This window comes from Pleurodeles waltl, chromosome 9 (genome assembly GCF_031143425.1).
Source record: "Pleurodeles waltl isolate 20211129_DDA chromosome 9, aPleWal1.hap1.20221129, whole genome shotgun sequence".
Taxonomy (NCBI): domain Eukaryota; kingdom Metazoa; phylum Chordata; class Amphibia; order Caudata; family Salamandridae; genus Pleurodeles; species Pleurodeles waltl.
This window is the reverse complement of record NC_090448.1, coordinates 653,334,679-653,347,828: the sequence shown is the minus strand read 5'-3', so window position 1 is coordinate 653,347,828 and position 13,150 is coordinate 653,334,679. Positions and strand designations below refer to the sequence as shown.

The window sequence follows — 13,150 nt, the reverse complement described above, 5'->3', positions numbered from 1 at the left end:
CGCAACCTACTGAGGGCCATTATAGATGTCTACACTGATACCTGGGTTCAGATCAAAGTTGGAGATGGTTCAAGATTAACAAATAGAATACTGACAAAATCTGGCCTAAAGCAAGGTGGTGTTCTGGCACCAATCTTCTTTAACCTATATCTGGCAGATCTTGCTGGCACGTTAGAACAAGTGAACAGTCTTCCCCCGGCGTTGGGTTCAGAGAAAATTGGGTGCTTACAATATGCAGACAACATCGTACTGTTGAGTCATACCCATCAAGGGCTGCAACGGAGTATAACAGCACTCAACACCTTTATGGCCGAGCAAGGCCTAGAAATAAATCTGGATAAAACTAAACTGATAAGGTTTTTAAGGACAATTTAATTGGTACCTGAGAGAGGAAAAGGTGGAGATGGTGCAGTCATATAAATATCTAGGAGTTCATCTTGAACCTCGCCTGAAACGGAAGCGCCATTTACAGTCGATCAAGGAAAAGGCCAACTCATTAACATATAGCTTTAACTTGCTCTAAGAGAAGCTGGATTGCTCCAACTGGTCCCATCTACTCAAAATCATGTCAGCACAGCTGCTTCCAGCCATTTCTTATGGGACCGAAATATTGATGGGCTGGGAGATCTATGCATTGAACAACAGTCAAGTCAACACATACAAGGACATTTTTAATATCCCGAAAAGTGCTTCACCGGCACAGGTGAGACTGGAGATGGACTCAAAAAATCAAACTTTCTTAAAGCATCATGTAGGTTACAAGTGGCAGAGAATTCCTCCTTACTCTACTCCTGCTGGCCAGACGTACAGGCACAACAACTCAGTAACAGGAAAGGATCATGGGGAAGCTACCTAAGCCAGGTTATCATCAACTTGGGAATGGAAGAAGCATGGAAATGTAACATGGGGAAGTCCGAATTTAATAGACTAGTCAACATTGCTGTTCGCTCACCCTCGCTTACTACAGGCAAAGCCATTTTGGCCAAAAGACAGCATGACTGGGCATTCTTGGGGTCTTACTTGTCATTGTCCCCACAGGAGTATTTAGCTGAGCACTTTTATGTTCGCTTCAAACATCAATTCCTGTTAAATCGTATGGGATATTTTGACACCAAGGAAGATCGCCCATCCTGGAAGGGCCAGTATACTGATCTAAACTGCCGCCTATGCGGCTACCACCAGGAATCAATGCTGCATGCCTTTTGCATTTGCCCTGCTCTTGGTCTGGAAAGAAGAAAATTGTTAAAACATGATTTCCTAGCTAATATCATCTGCTCATGTAGACCTGTGGTAATAATCTGGCTCAAGGGTGAATTAACCATTTTGGTGTTTCGGGTAAAACTTTTACAACTACTTCTTCAGAAGCTGAATGGGGCAGACCTGGGAAAATTGCTTTAAGATCATTTATAAAGAATCAGCTTAAACGTATTAATCGAGCAATAAAGTATTATAACTAACATAATTGGCTCATATATTAAAATTAATGTTACTTGTTAACCAATTTCATTGTTCTTTTTTGGTCTGAGAAAAAAATGCAAGCCTGTGTTTGGCCTGCAGATTCCAGAAACTATGACCTCAAGTTTACAAACACATCACTGCCGTGGATGCAAAGCCCACTGGTTTCTCTTATATACCATAACGATGCGGCCAGTAGATGGGCTGCAGCAGACCTAGTTATAGAGCACACGTGGAGTACTTTCCTGCCATCTGGTGTTGGGTTGGAAATATTATAATTCTTTTACTTCAAGATTAAAGTTTCAGAGTTGAGAATGGCAGATGATGACATGGCCGAAAACCACATGTATTATTACGCAGACTCCACTTTTGATTATTATTTTTATGACATTGGGTTCGGACTGTGTTGCAAACAGAAAACCGTATTTTATGAGCCACAACTAGATGCTACCAAACATGGACGACTTCTACAATATATCAACCACAGAAACACAATTACGTGATGTATCGGCGGTCATCGAATTCTACATTCTTATCATCCAGGTCGCATGAATATGACTCAATGGGGATGTGGGATGGGAATACCGGAATTCCTGTTCTGTGATGGATGTCATACAAAGTTGGCACAATCTGATCTGCATCAGGCCTGTAATCTGTGCCTTCCTTGACATTACGCTCAGTAAAGCTGTTTGGATTGTTTAGATATGTGGGTCCTAGATACATACCTCCAAACTATTCAGTTCAAGATGGAAGTATTGCAGGGCGGTTCTCCCCTTGTACAGGAAATCCCGCTTCCTGACAGCATTTAACCTCAAAGATACCTACTTTTGTATTCGGATGCTTTAGCTCATTTCCTACGTTTATATTCGCATGCTTCTAGTTCGTTGCAAATACTATCGTTTTACTAAAAGTGCAAAGCATTATCAAATACTGTTTTGTTTTCCTGCACAAAATCTGCACCAAAAGGGTTCAACAATTGCCTTACAGCGGTGGCAGCTCACCATTTCCTCTTACGAGATAATGTTAACCCTTATCTAAAGGATTGGCAGAAAGGTGGAAACACAGCTCAGCATTTACTGTTCCCCTCACAAATAACAGTAAACCTGCTTCACAGTTATCTTTTGCCATCAATGTAAATAACATCCCATCTGCAACCACAGTAGACCCAGATTGTCTGAGTGCAACACTGTGCCCAGTTGGCTCCAACATGGAAACAGTGCAATAATTTTAGAGGCTGATTCCAGTTTTCCAGATGCCATAGTCTCTATCATTGAGAATGGTGATAAAGTTGTTGAGCATAATTGCGTTGTGCATAGAGTTAGTTTCCAATGCTTGTCCGCAGGTGCTTCAGTTGCAGAGAACCTGGGCACATGTTTGCTAAGACTGGGACTATTCAGTGTTGATTTCACCTCAAATCAAGTACAAACTGCTTTGGTGGAATACACACATCGCAAGAACAAGCTCCACTTTGCAGACTTTGCGCCACAGTTAACAGGACAAACACCTCCCTTCAGCAATGGGGAGCACCTAAGCTCAGCTTCATAGTTCAAGAAAGATGGAGCAATGCAAAGAACAACAATTTCTCATTAATGTACTGGAACTGAAGGCAGTGTTCTATCCCAGAAGGCATTCCGGATGCACTTATTGGGCAAAATGTACTAATAGGCACAGGCAGTATGGCAACTGTTGGAAATGGCCCTTTTTGCAGGGTCATCCCCAGTCTTTTTGCCTCTTGCCTCCTATTTTTTTGACCTGTTGCTGTTGGCTTTTGAACTCTGAGCACTTTACCACTGCTAACCAGTGCTAAAGTGCATATGCTCTCTGTGTAAATTGTATGTAATTGATTTATCCATGATTGGCATATTTGATTTACTAGTAAGTCCCTAGTAAAGTGCACTAGAGGTGCCAGGGCCTGTAAATCAAATGCTACTAGTGGGCCTGCAGCACTGGTTGTGCCACCCACATGAGTAGCTCTGTAATCATGTCTCAGACCTGCCATTGCAGTGTCTGTGTGTGCAGTTTTAAATGTAAGTTCGACTCGGCAAGTGTACCCACTTGCCAGGCCTAAACCTTCCCTTTTCTTACAAGTAAGGCACCCGTAAGGTAGGCCCTAGGTAGCCCCAAGGGCAAGGGTGCAGTGTATAGTTAAGGTAGGACATATAGTAATGTGTTTTATATGTCCTGACAGTGAAATATTGCTAAATTCGTTTTTCACTGTTGCAAGGCCTGTCCCTCTCATAGGTTAACATGGGGGGCTACCTTTAAATCTGATTAAAGTGTAGATTCCCTTTGGCAGTGGATGGACATGTGGAGTTTGGGGTCTCTGAGCTCACAATTTAAAAATGCATCTTTTAGTAAAGTTGATTTTCAGATTGTGTGTTTGAAAATGCCACTTTTAGAAAGTGAGCATTTTCTTGCTTATATCATTCCTGTGACTCTGCCTGTTTGTGGATTCCCTGTCTGGGTCAGTTTGACAGTTGGGCTGGTTGCACCTCACACTAGACAGTGACACAAAAGGAGCTGGGTTGTAGTCTGCATTTCCTGATGAGCCATCTGTGCTAGGAGGGAGGGGAAGAGTGGTCACTTACACCTGAAAGTGATGTACCTGTCCTCACACAATGCAGTCTCCGACCCCCTGGTGAGTGTCTGGGGCCTGGCCTGGGCAAGGCAGGATTTCATATTCAAAAGAGACTTTACTTTGAAGTAGGCCTACTTCAAAGGGGAAATTGGGTATAAGAAGGGCACCCAAAACCACAGACTTTAGATCACTTCTGGACATCAAGGGGAACCTCTGCCTGGAGAAGAGCTGAAGAGCTGAGGAGAAGTGCTGCCCTGCCTGTGACTGTGCTTTGTGGAGCTATCCTGCAGTTGCTGCTTCTGCCAGAGTAAGAGGGCAAAGACTGGACTTTGTGTGCCTTCCATCTTGTGAAGATATCTCCAAGGGCTTGATTTAGAGCTTGCCTCCTGTTGTTTGAAGTCTCAGGGACAGCAAAGACTTCTCTCTGCCAGCACCTGGAGTCTCTGGAAAGACTCCTGCTCTGACAAGTTGTGCCCTATCCAGTCCCTGGGCCCTTGAAAGGAAAGCCGGTGGAAATCCAAGGAAATCGACTTCGGCCGATTTCGGACCAATGCCACTACTGAATCCGGTGACGCCGCCTGCAACCGACTCCGTGATCTTCGCTGGAACGCGACGACCTTCGCAGGCCCGACGCTGCTGTAGCCCCGCTGAAGTCCGCGACTCTGTGGAAGTCGCCACACCACGTTGTGACGGACACCGCTCCAAGTGCGTGGATTCAACGTTTCGCACAGCCGCAGCAATACCCGACTTCGCGCATCAACTTGTTTTCACTCTTCACCAAAGGTACCGTACTTGGGGGTCTACACGACTCTGTGTCTGGCGCCGCTGGTGTCGGCTTATTGGGAACGACTCCGTCACGACGCCGTGTTAACACCTCATCGAAGCATTTTTTGTTTCTAAGCGCTATTTTTTAGTTTAACCTTTAAAAATTCAGAACTTGACTTGTGTATGTCAGATTTTTGTCGTTTTGGTCTTGTTTTGTTTAGATAAATATTTCCTATTTTTCGAAACTGGTGTTGTGTCATTTGTAGTGTTTTAATTAAGTTACTGTGTGTGTTGGTACAAATACTTTACACCTAGCACTCTGAAGTTAAGCCTACTGCTCTGCCAAGCTACCAAGGGGGTAAACTGGGGTTAGCTGAGGGTGATTCCCTTTTACCCTGACTAGAGTGAGGGTCCTTGCTTGAACAGGGGGTAACCTAACTGTCAACCAAAGACCCCATTTCTAACAGCAACCACGTATTATGTTCTGTTTCTGAATACACTAGCGATGCGATCCCTCTCCTTCCAGAACACCTTCCAGGGACAGACAGTGGCTTTGCAGACCTACTCAGTAGATATACACATGTAATTAATAAAATAAGCTTCTCAACTCCTACTTCCAAAAGTGGGGCACACCAGATATAGATCTGTTCTCAACCATTAAAAAGAACAACGCATTGGCAAAGTCAATAGGGCTTGCCTATACAAGAGCTATTGGCTTTGGCAATGTGTTTTTGCCATGTTGTGCATCAGTGTGGATGCTGTTCAGCATTGCTAAAAGTTATTGGTGTGGAGTTTTGTGAAGTGAAGTGGGAGAATAGAGTGTTGTAGAGTGGAGTAGGGGCAGTATAGTGTGATAGAGTTGAGTGGAGGAGAGTAGAGTTCAATGGCTCAGTGGAAGGGAGTGTTGTGGCATGGAGTGGAATAGGGTGCAGTGGGTTGGAGTGGACTGAGGTAGTGGGACGGTTTGTAGTAAAGTGGGATGGATTGGATTGGAGTAGAGTGGGGTGGATTGAAAAGAGTGGGTTGGACTGGAGCTGAGTGGATTGAAATGAGTTAAGGTGGACTGGAGTGAGGTGGATTGGAGTGGGGTGATTAGATTTGATTGGGGTGGGAAGATTGGACTGAAGTGATAGAACTAGGATGGGGTGATTGGATTGGGGTGAGGGGATTGGATTGGGGTGGGTGCATTGCATTGCAGTGGTTTTGAGAGGGGTGATTTGGATGGGTTAGAATGGACTGGTGTGGGGTGGATTGAACTGGACTGGAGTAGGGTGGATTCGACTGGAGCAGGCTGGGTGAACTGGAGTGGATTTGACTGTAGTGGATTCGATGCATTATAGTGGGGTTGGGTGGATTGGACTGGAGTGGATTGGACTGTAGTGGAGTGGATGAACTGAAGTGGGATGGATTGGAGTGGGGTGGGTTGAATGGATTAAAATGGGGTGGATTGAACTGGGGTGGGGTGGATTGGATTGGGGTAGAGTGCGGTGGACTGGACTAGAGTGGAGTGGGTGGATTGGAGTGGGGTGGGGTGGACTGGATTGAATTGGGGTGGGGTGGACTGGAGTGGGGTGATTGGATTGGACTGGGGTGGGGCGTATTTGGGTGGGGTGAATTGCATTAACTTGAGGTTTATAGGAGTAGGGTGGATTGCATTGAGGTGTAGTGTATTGGAGTGGGGTGCATTGGACTGGAGTGTGGTGGATTGGATTTGAGAGGACTGGATTGGTGTGGAATTGAGTGGCGTGGAATGGACTTGGGTGGATTGGATTGAGTGGAGTGGAGTGGACTGGTTTGAAGTGGATTGGTGTGGATTAGGATTGGTTGGATTGGGATAGGGTGGATTGGATTGAGGTGGATTAGACTGGGGTTGGGTAGATTGGAGGAAAATGGATGTTTTGTAGTGGGGTGGATTGGATTCGAGTGGAATGGATTTGAGAAGGTGGGATTGTGGTTGATTGGACTGGAGTGGACTGGACTGGAGTGGGCTGGACTGGATTGTAGTGGGGAGGATTGAAGTTGGGTGAATTGGAATAGAGTGGGGTGGATTAGATTGGGATGGATTTGATTGGTGTGGGTGGATTGGAGTGGATTGGATTGGCGTGGGGTGGAGTGGATTGGCGTGGGTTGGGTTAAGGTGGTTTGGACTTGGGTTGATTGAGCAGTAGTGCAGGGGATTGAGTTGGAATGTATTGTACTGAAGTGGTGTGGGTTGAGGTGAATTGGATTGGAGTAGGATGGATTGGAGTGGAGTGGACTGACTGGGATATTGTGGCTTGCATAGGGGTGGATTTGGGTAGAGGTGGCTGAATTGGAGTGAAGTAGGATGGATTGGAGTGAGTGGGGTAGAATGGACTAGAGGGGTGGATTGAAGTAGAGTGGGTAGGACTGGATTGATTAGAGCGGGGTGGATTGGAGTAGAGTGGGGTGAGCTGGATTGGAGTGGGATGGACTGGATGGGGTGGTTTGGATTGAAGTGGTGTGGATTGAAATAGTGTGGACTCGATGGGGTGGATTGAATTGGAGTGGGGTGGATTGTATTGGGGTGGGATGGGTTTGATTGGATTGGGTGTGGCGGGTAGATTAGAGTGGTGTGGAATGCACTGAAGTGGGGTGGTTTGGAGTGGATGAGCTGGATTGAGTGGGGTGAATTGGATTGGAGTTGAGTGGAAAGAAATGGAGTGAGGTGGATTGAATTGAGTGGGATGGATTAGAGTGGGGTGGGTGGGGTGGATTGGGGTAGATTGGGATTGATTGGATTGTATGCAGTGGATTGGACTGGAGTGGGATGAACTGGATTGGAGTGGGGGATTAGATTAGTGTGGAGTGTGGGGGATTGGTGTGGAGTATGGTGGATTGGATTGGAGTGGGGTGGGATAGATTAAGATGGTGTGCGGTGTATTTGATTGGAGTGGGGTGGATTAAGGTGTACTGGATAGGACTGGGGTGGATTAAGGTGCATTGGATTGGAGCAGGATGTACTCGAGTGAGGCGGGTGGATTGGAGTGGGGTGACCGGGTCTGAATGGATTGGAGATGGGTTGAATTGGCATGCAATTGGTTGGATGGGTATGGGTTGGATTGAAGGGGCGTGGGTTGGTTTGGTTTGGAATATGGTTGATTGGAGTGGGATGGGTTGGATCAGAGTCAGGTGGGTTGGACTGTACTGGGGTGGGTTAGATTGAAGTGGGTTGGATTGTGATCGGGTAGGTTTGATTGGAATTAAGTGGGGTAGATTGGATTGGTCTGGACTGGGGTGGATTGGATTGGTATAGATTGGTGTGAATTGCATTGGTGTAGGGTGGATTGTGGTGGATTAGGATGGAGAGGGGTGAGTTGGGATGGAATGGGTTGGATTTGGATTGGAGTGGGGTGAGGTGAGGTGGACAGGATGGCTGTGGGGTGAACTGGAGTGGAGTGGATTGGAGTGGGGCAGATTGTTTTGGATTGGAGTGGGGCAGATTATTATGGATTGATGTGAGGCAGATTTAAGAGGGGCAGATTGTTTTGGATTGGGGTGGGAAAAATTGTTTTGGATTGCGGGGGAGAATATTTTGGACTGGGGTGGGGAAGACTGTTTTGAACTAGATTGGGATGGATAGTTTTGGATTACAGTGTGGCAGATTGTTTTGGTTTAGAGTGGGTCAGAATTGAGTGGGCAGATTGTTTTGGTTTGGAGTGGGGTAGACTGGAGTGGGACAGATTGTTTTGGATTGGAATGGGACACATTTTCTTTGATTGGAGTGGGGCAGATTGTTTCTGGTTAGAGTGGGGCAGATTGGAGTGGAGCACATTGTTTTGACTTAAAGAGAGGGGCAGGTTGTTTTGGATTGGAGTGGGACAGATTGGAGTGGGGTAGATTGTTTGGAATTGAGTTGGTCTAGTTGGTTTGGGGCAGATTGTTTAGGATTGGAGTGGGGGAGACTGGAGTGGGGTAGATTATTATGGATTGGAGTGTGGCAGATTGTTTTGGATTAGAAAGGGGCAGATTGTTTTGGACTGGAGTGGAGCAGATTATTTTGGACTGGAGTTTGGGGGATGGTTGTGGATTGGAGTGAGGCAGATTGTTTTGTATTGAAGTGGGGCAGATTGTTTTGCATTGGATTGGAGCTGATTGTTTTGGATTGGAGTGGGGCAAATTGCTTTGGATTGGAGTGGGCAGATTTTTTTGTTTGGATTTGGGCATATTGAAGTGGGGTTGATGGTTTTGGATTGGAGTGGGGTAGATTGGAGTGGGCAGATTGTTTTTGATTGTACTGAGACAGATCGGAGACGGGCATATTGTTTTGGATTGTGGTGGGGCAGGCTGGAGTGGGGCAGATTGTTTTGGATTGAAGTGGGGCAGACTGTTTTGGATTGGTGTAGGGCAGATTGTTTTGGATTGGAGTGGATCAGATTGTTATGGATTAGTGGGGCAGATTATTTTGGATTGGAGTGGGGCACATTAAAGTGGGGCAAATTGTTTTGGATTTGAGTAGGACAGATTGGAGTGGTGTGGATTGGGGTGGGGTGGAGTGGGGTGGATTGGAGTGAGGTGTACTGGATTGGAGTGGGGTCGGGTGGGATGGGGTGGATTGGATTGGAGTGGAGCAGTTTGGACTGGAGTGGGGCAGATTGTTTTTGATTGTAGTGAGGCAGATTGGAGTGGAGCCTTTTGTTTTGTATTGGAGTGGGAGCAGATTGGAGTGTGGTGGGTTAGGAGGACTAGAGTGTGGTGTACTGGGATGGAGTGGGGTTGATTGGAGTGGGGCAAATTGTTTGAGATTGGAGTGGGGCAAATTGGTTTGGATTACAGTGGGGCAGATTGTTTTGATTTGGAGTAGGACAGATTGTTTTGGATTGGAATGGGGCAGATTGTGTTTGATTGGAACGGATCTGATTATTCTGGATTGGAGTCTGGCAGATTGTTTTGGATTGCTGTACTGGAGTGGGGCAGATTGTTTTGGATTGCAGTGGGGCAGGTTGTTTTGGATTGGAGTGGGGCAGATTGTTATGGATTAGTGGGGCAGATTGTTTTGGATTGGAGTGGGGCAAATCAGGGTGGGGCACATTAAAGTGGAGCAGATTGTTTTGGATTTGAGTGGGGCAGATAGGAGTGGTGTGGATTGGGGTGAGGTGGAGTGGGATGGATTGGAGTGAGGTGGACTGCATTGGAGTGGGGTCGGGTCGGATGGGGTGGATTGGAGTGGAGCAGTTTGGACTGGGGTGGGGCAGATTGTTTTGGATTGGAGTGAGGCAGATTGGATTGAAGTAGGGCAGATATTTTTTGGACTGGAGTGGGGCAGGTTGGAGTGGGACAGATCGTTTTGGATTGGAATCGGGCAGTTTGTTTTGATTTTGAGTGGGGCAGATTGTTGTGGATTGGAATGGGGCAGATTGTTGTGGATTGCTGTCTTGGAGTGACGCACATTGTTTTGGATTCAAGTGGAGCAGATTGGAGTGTGGTGGATTAGGAGGACTCAAGTGTGGTGTACTGGGATGGAGTGGGGCTGATTGGAGTGGGGCAAATTGTTTGAGATTGGAGTTGGGTAAATTGGTTTGGATTAGAGTGGGGCAGATTGTTTTGGTTTGGAGTAGGACAGATGGTTTTGGATTGGAGTGGGGCAGATTGTTTTGGATTGAAGTGGAGCTGATTATTGTGGATTGGAGTCTGGCAGATTGTTTTGGATTGCTGTACTGGAGTGGGGAAGATTTATTTGGATTTATTTTGGATTGGAGTGGGGGAGATTGTTTTGGATTGGAGTGGAGCAGGTTGCTTTGTATTGGAATGGACAGATTGGCGTAGCTGGGGTTGGGAAGATTGGAGTGTGGTGAATTGGAGTGGATTGGGTGAGTGTTTTGGATTGGAGTGGGGCGGGTTGGATTGGATTGGAGTTGGGTGGATTGAGGCGTACTGCACAATTATGTGTTAAAGCATAATTTTGAAAATTACTTATACGAAAGAAACAATGATGCATTGCAATATTTCAAACAAGATAATAGTCATCTTTTGAGGACAACACCCATGAGAAAAAACAAAACAAGAGTGCAAAGTCAGAAAATAAGCCTTTTCAAAATAAATCAAAATGTTAACTATAGAAAATACAACTTTGCAATTTTGTTTGTGCTGCTGAGGGTGTTTTTGCCAGCTATGCACCTTCTGTTTGCAGGGCCTTAGAAGTTAAAAGGGACAAAACTGAACTTCAATAATGTCTGGAGTAGCAGAGGCACTGATTAGGTTTAATCAATCAGTGCATGGTCCCTACTCCACAGACAGAAATGGAAATGATGCTTTGCCAACGTGACCTATTAAGAGGCTGTAAAGAAGAGTGCACGCAATCCAACAAATAATAAGCAATGGGCGGGCTCCAAATCCTTTTCTAAATACAACAGCGTCTTACAACCACTACGAATGTGTTAGCTCATGCTTTCACAGGCTCGACCCCAAAAAGGTCATACTTGCACTGGTATGTGTAACAGCTTGTTACAGGTAAGTAACATTTTCCATTTATAACATCAGGCATTGCTGACATAATCTTTTAATTTACATATAGTATGATATAAGATGTTAAGAGCACAATACTCAAAGCACCTAATAGCAATGTTGTATCAATATCACTAGAGATGCTGCAAAGAGTTCCTATCAGTTTTCAGCAGTGTTAGATTTAACATGTTTACAAAACTTTGGAACATCTGGCGTGCCATGTAGAGTTTATTCATGCAAACAAAGCATTCATTGGTTTGTCTAGCCTCTTTGACATATATTCCTTCTTGTTAGGGAAGAAGAAAAGAGACAGAAAACAAGAGCATGAACGAAGGAGGATGAGAAATGTACTAGGAGACAAAGTGAAACTGACAAAGGGGGATTGACAGAGAAGGTTCAAGTGTGTGTGTGTGTGTGTGTGTGTGTGTAATACTGTAATTACTGTTTAAAGTAGAAGAATGTGTCCCATGAAAACGTTGATAGCACCCATAAAACAACTGTAGAAGATGTGAATTTTTAGGTGGCTTAATTTACCATAATGAATGTTGTGCTCATGGGACCTTGAACTTCTAATAATTATGTTTACTAAGGAAATCCTTTTTTGAGGTCCAGTTGACATAGAGCACTGTGGGAAAGTGTATTTCATAGCTACTGATTATTTTGAAGAGCTGAGCTAATAGTATTTCTTTCTTATGTTGTTTCTTTGTAGAAGCCGTCTGGCCCTATTACTGTGTTAAATCCTGTGAGTATTTTTCTTTCTAAAACAAGTACTCTCTTTACTCGCACTACTAATAGATCTGCACTTAAAGATGGCGAGCTGTGACAAAAGATGGCATTCATTTTCCTTTCCATTACCCAGGGGTGGCTCATTCACAATGGCGAAGGATATTTGCCCCCTTGGCTAAGAGCCAGCAGCTGAAAAATAAAACAATATTATGCTATTATTTCATTTTTCAGCTATTGGCTCAGCCAGCAGGTGTGTGGAGGGTTGGGGCTGGTCCATGAGAGGAGGGAGGAGGGGAAGTGGGGTCAGTGCACTAAGGAGCATTTTATACTCTGTTTTGTTTTTACTCTAATTCAGTGCAAAACTAACTCCATATTTATACTTTGGCACTAGACCCGTCTAAGGCCAAACTTATGGAGTTAAAGTCAATTTTTGGATATGGAAACCTACATTGCCTTAATGAGATGCAAGGTAGGCGTTCCCGTGCAAAAAATGACTCTATGGCCTTATCGCCATATTTATACTCCTGTGCAAAAATGGTGCACGGGAGGGAGAAGGGGTCAAAAAATGGTGCAAAGCTTGCTTTGCCCTATTTTTCAATGCCTGGGTCAGGCAGGCGTTAGGGGACCTGTAGGCTTATTTCCATGATGAAACACCATGGAATAAGCCCACAGGTGCCCTCCCCAGGCCCCATGGACACCCCCACCCACACCAAAGAGACAGCGGAGGATGGGGGACCTATCCCAGGTAAGTACAGGTAAGTATTTTATTTTATATTTTACAGTGACATAGGAGACCCTGAAATGGGCCCCCATACATGGCACAGGGTGCAACGGCCATGCCTAGGGGACCCTGGTCCCGTTTGCTGGCCATTGGGGTGGTGGGCATGACTTCTGTCTTTTCTAAAACAGGAGTCATGTGGTATGGATGGTTTTGCATCAGAAAATGACTCTAGGCAGGTTAGAGTCATTTTCTTTACTCTAACCTGCCTAACATCATTTTTTGGTGCAGAACCCCCTTCTTCCATACCGACAGCCCCACCCGAATAACGTAATTTGTTTTTAAACTAGCCTACCCTTTGCACCGGCTTGCACCATTCCATAAATATTGTGCCCGGCTGGTCCACAGAAATGGTGCAAGCTGGTGCTAAACTTTTTGATGCAAAA

General features: G+C 45.3%; 1 protein-coding gene across 2 annotated transcripts in view; it reads left to right on the top strand.

Annotated features, from left to right (window-relative positions):
* Positions 1-13,150, top strand: part of LOC138259816 (galectin-4-like) — a 300,965-nt gene that overhangs the window by 244,187 nt on the left and 43,628 nt on the right. For both annotated transcript variants that reach the window (XM_069207710.1, XM_069207709.1), the window contains one exon: positions 11,970-12,002. In XM_069207710.1, coding sequence (XP_069063811.1) covers positions 11,970-12,002 — 33 coding nt within the window. The remainder of the gene's footprint in view (positions 1-11,969; positions 12,003-13,150) is intronic.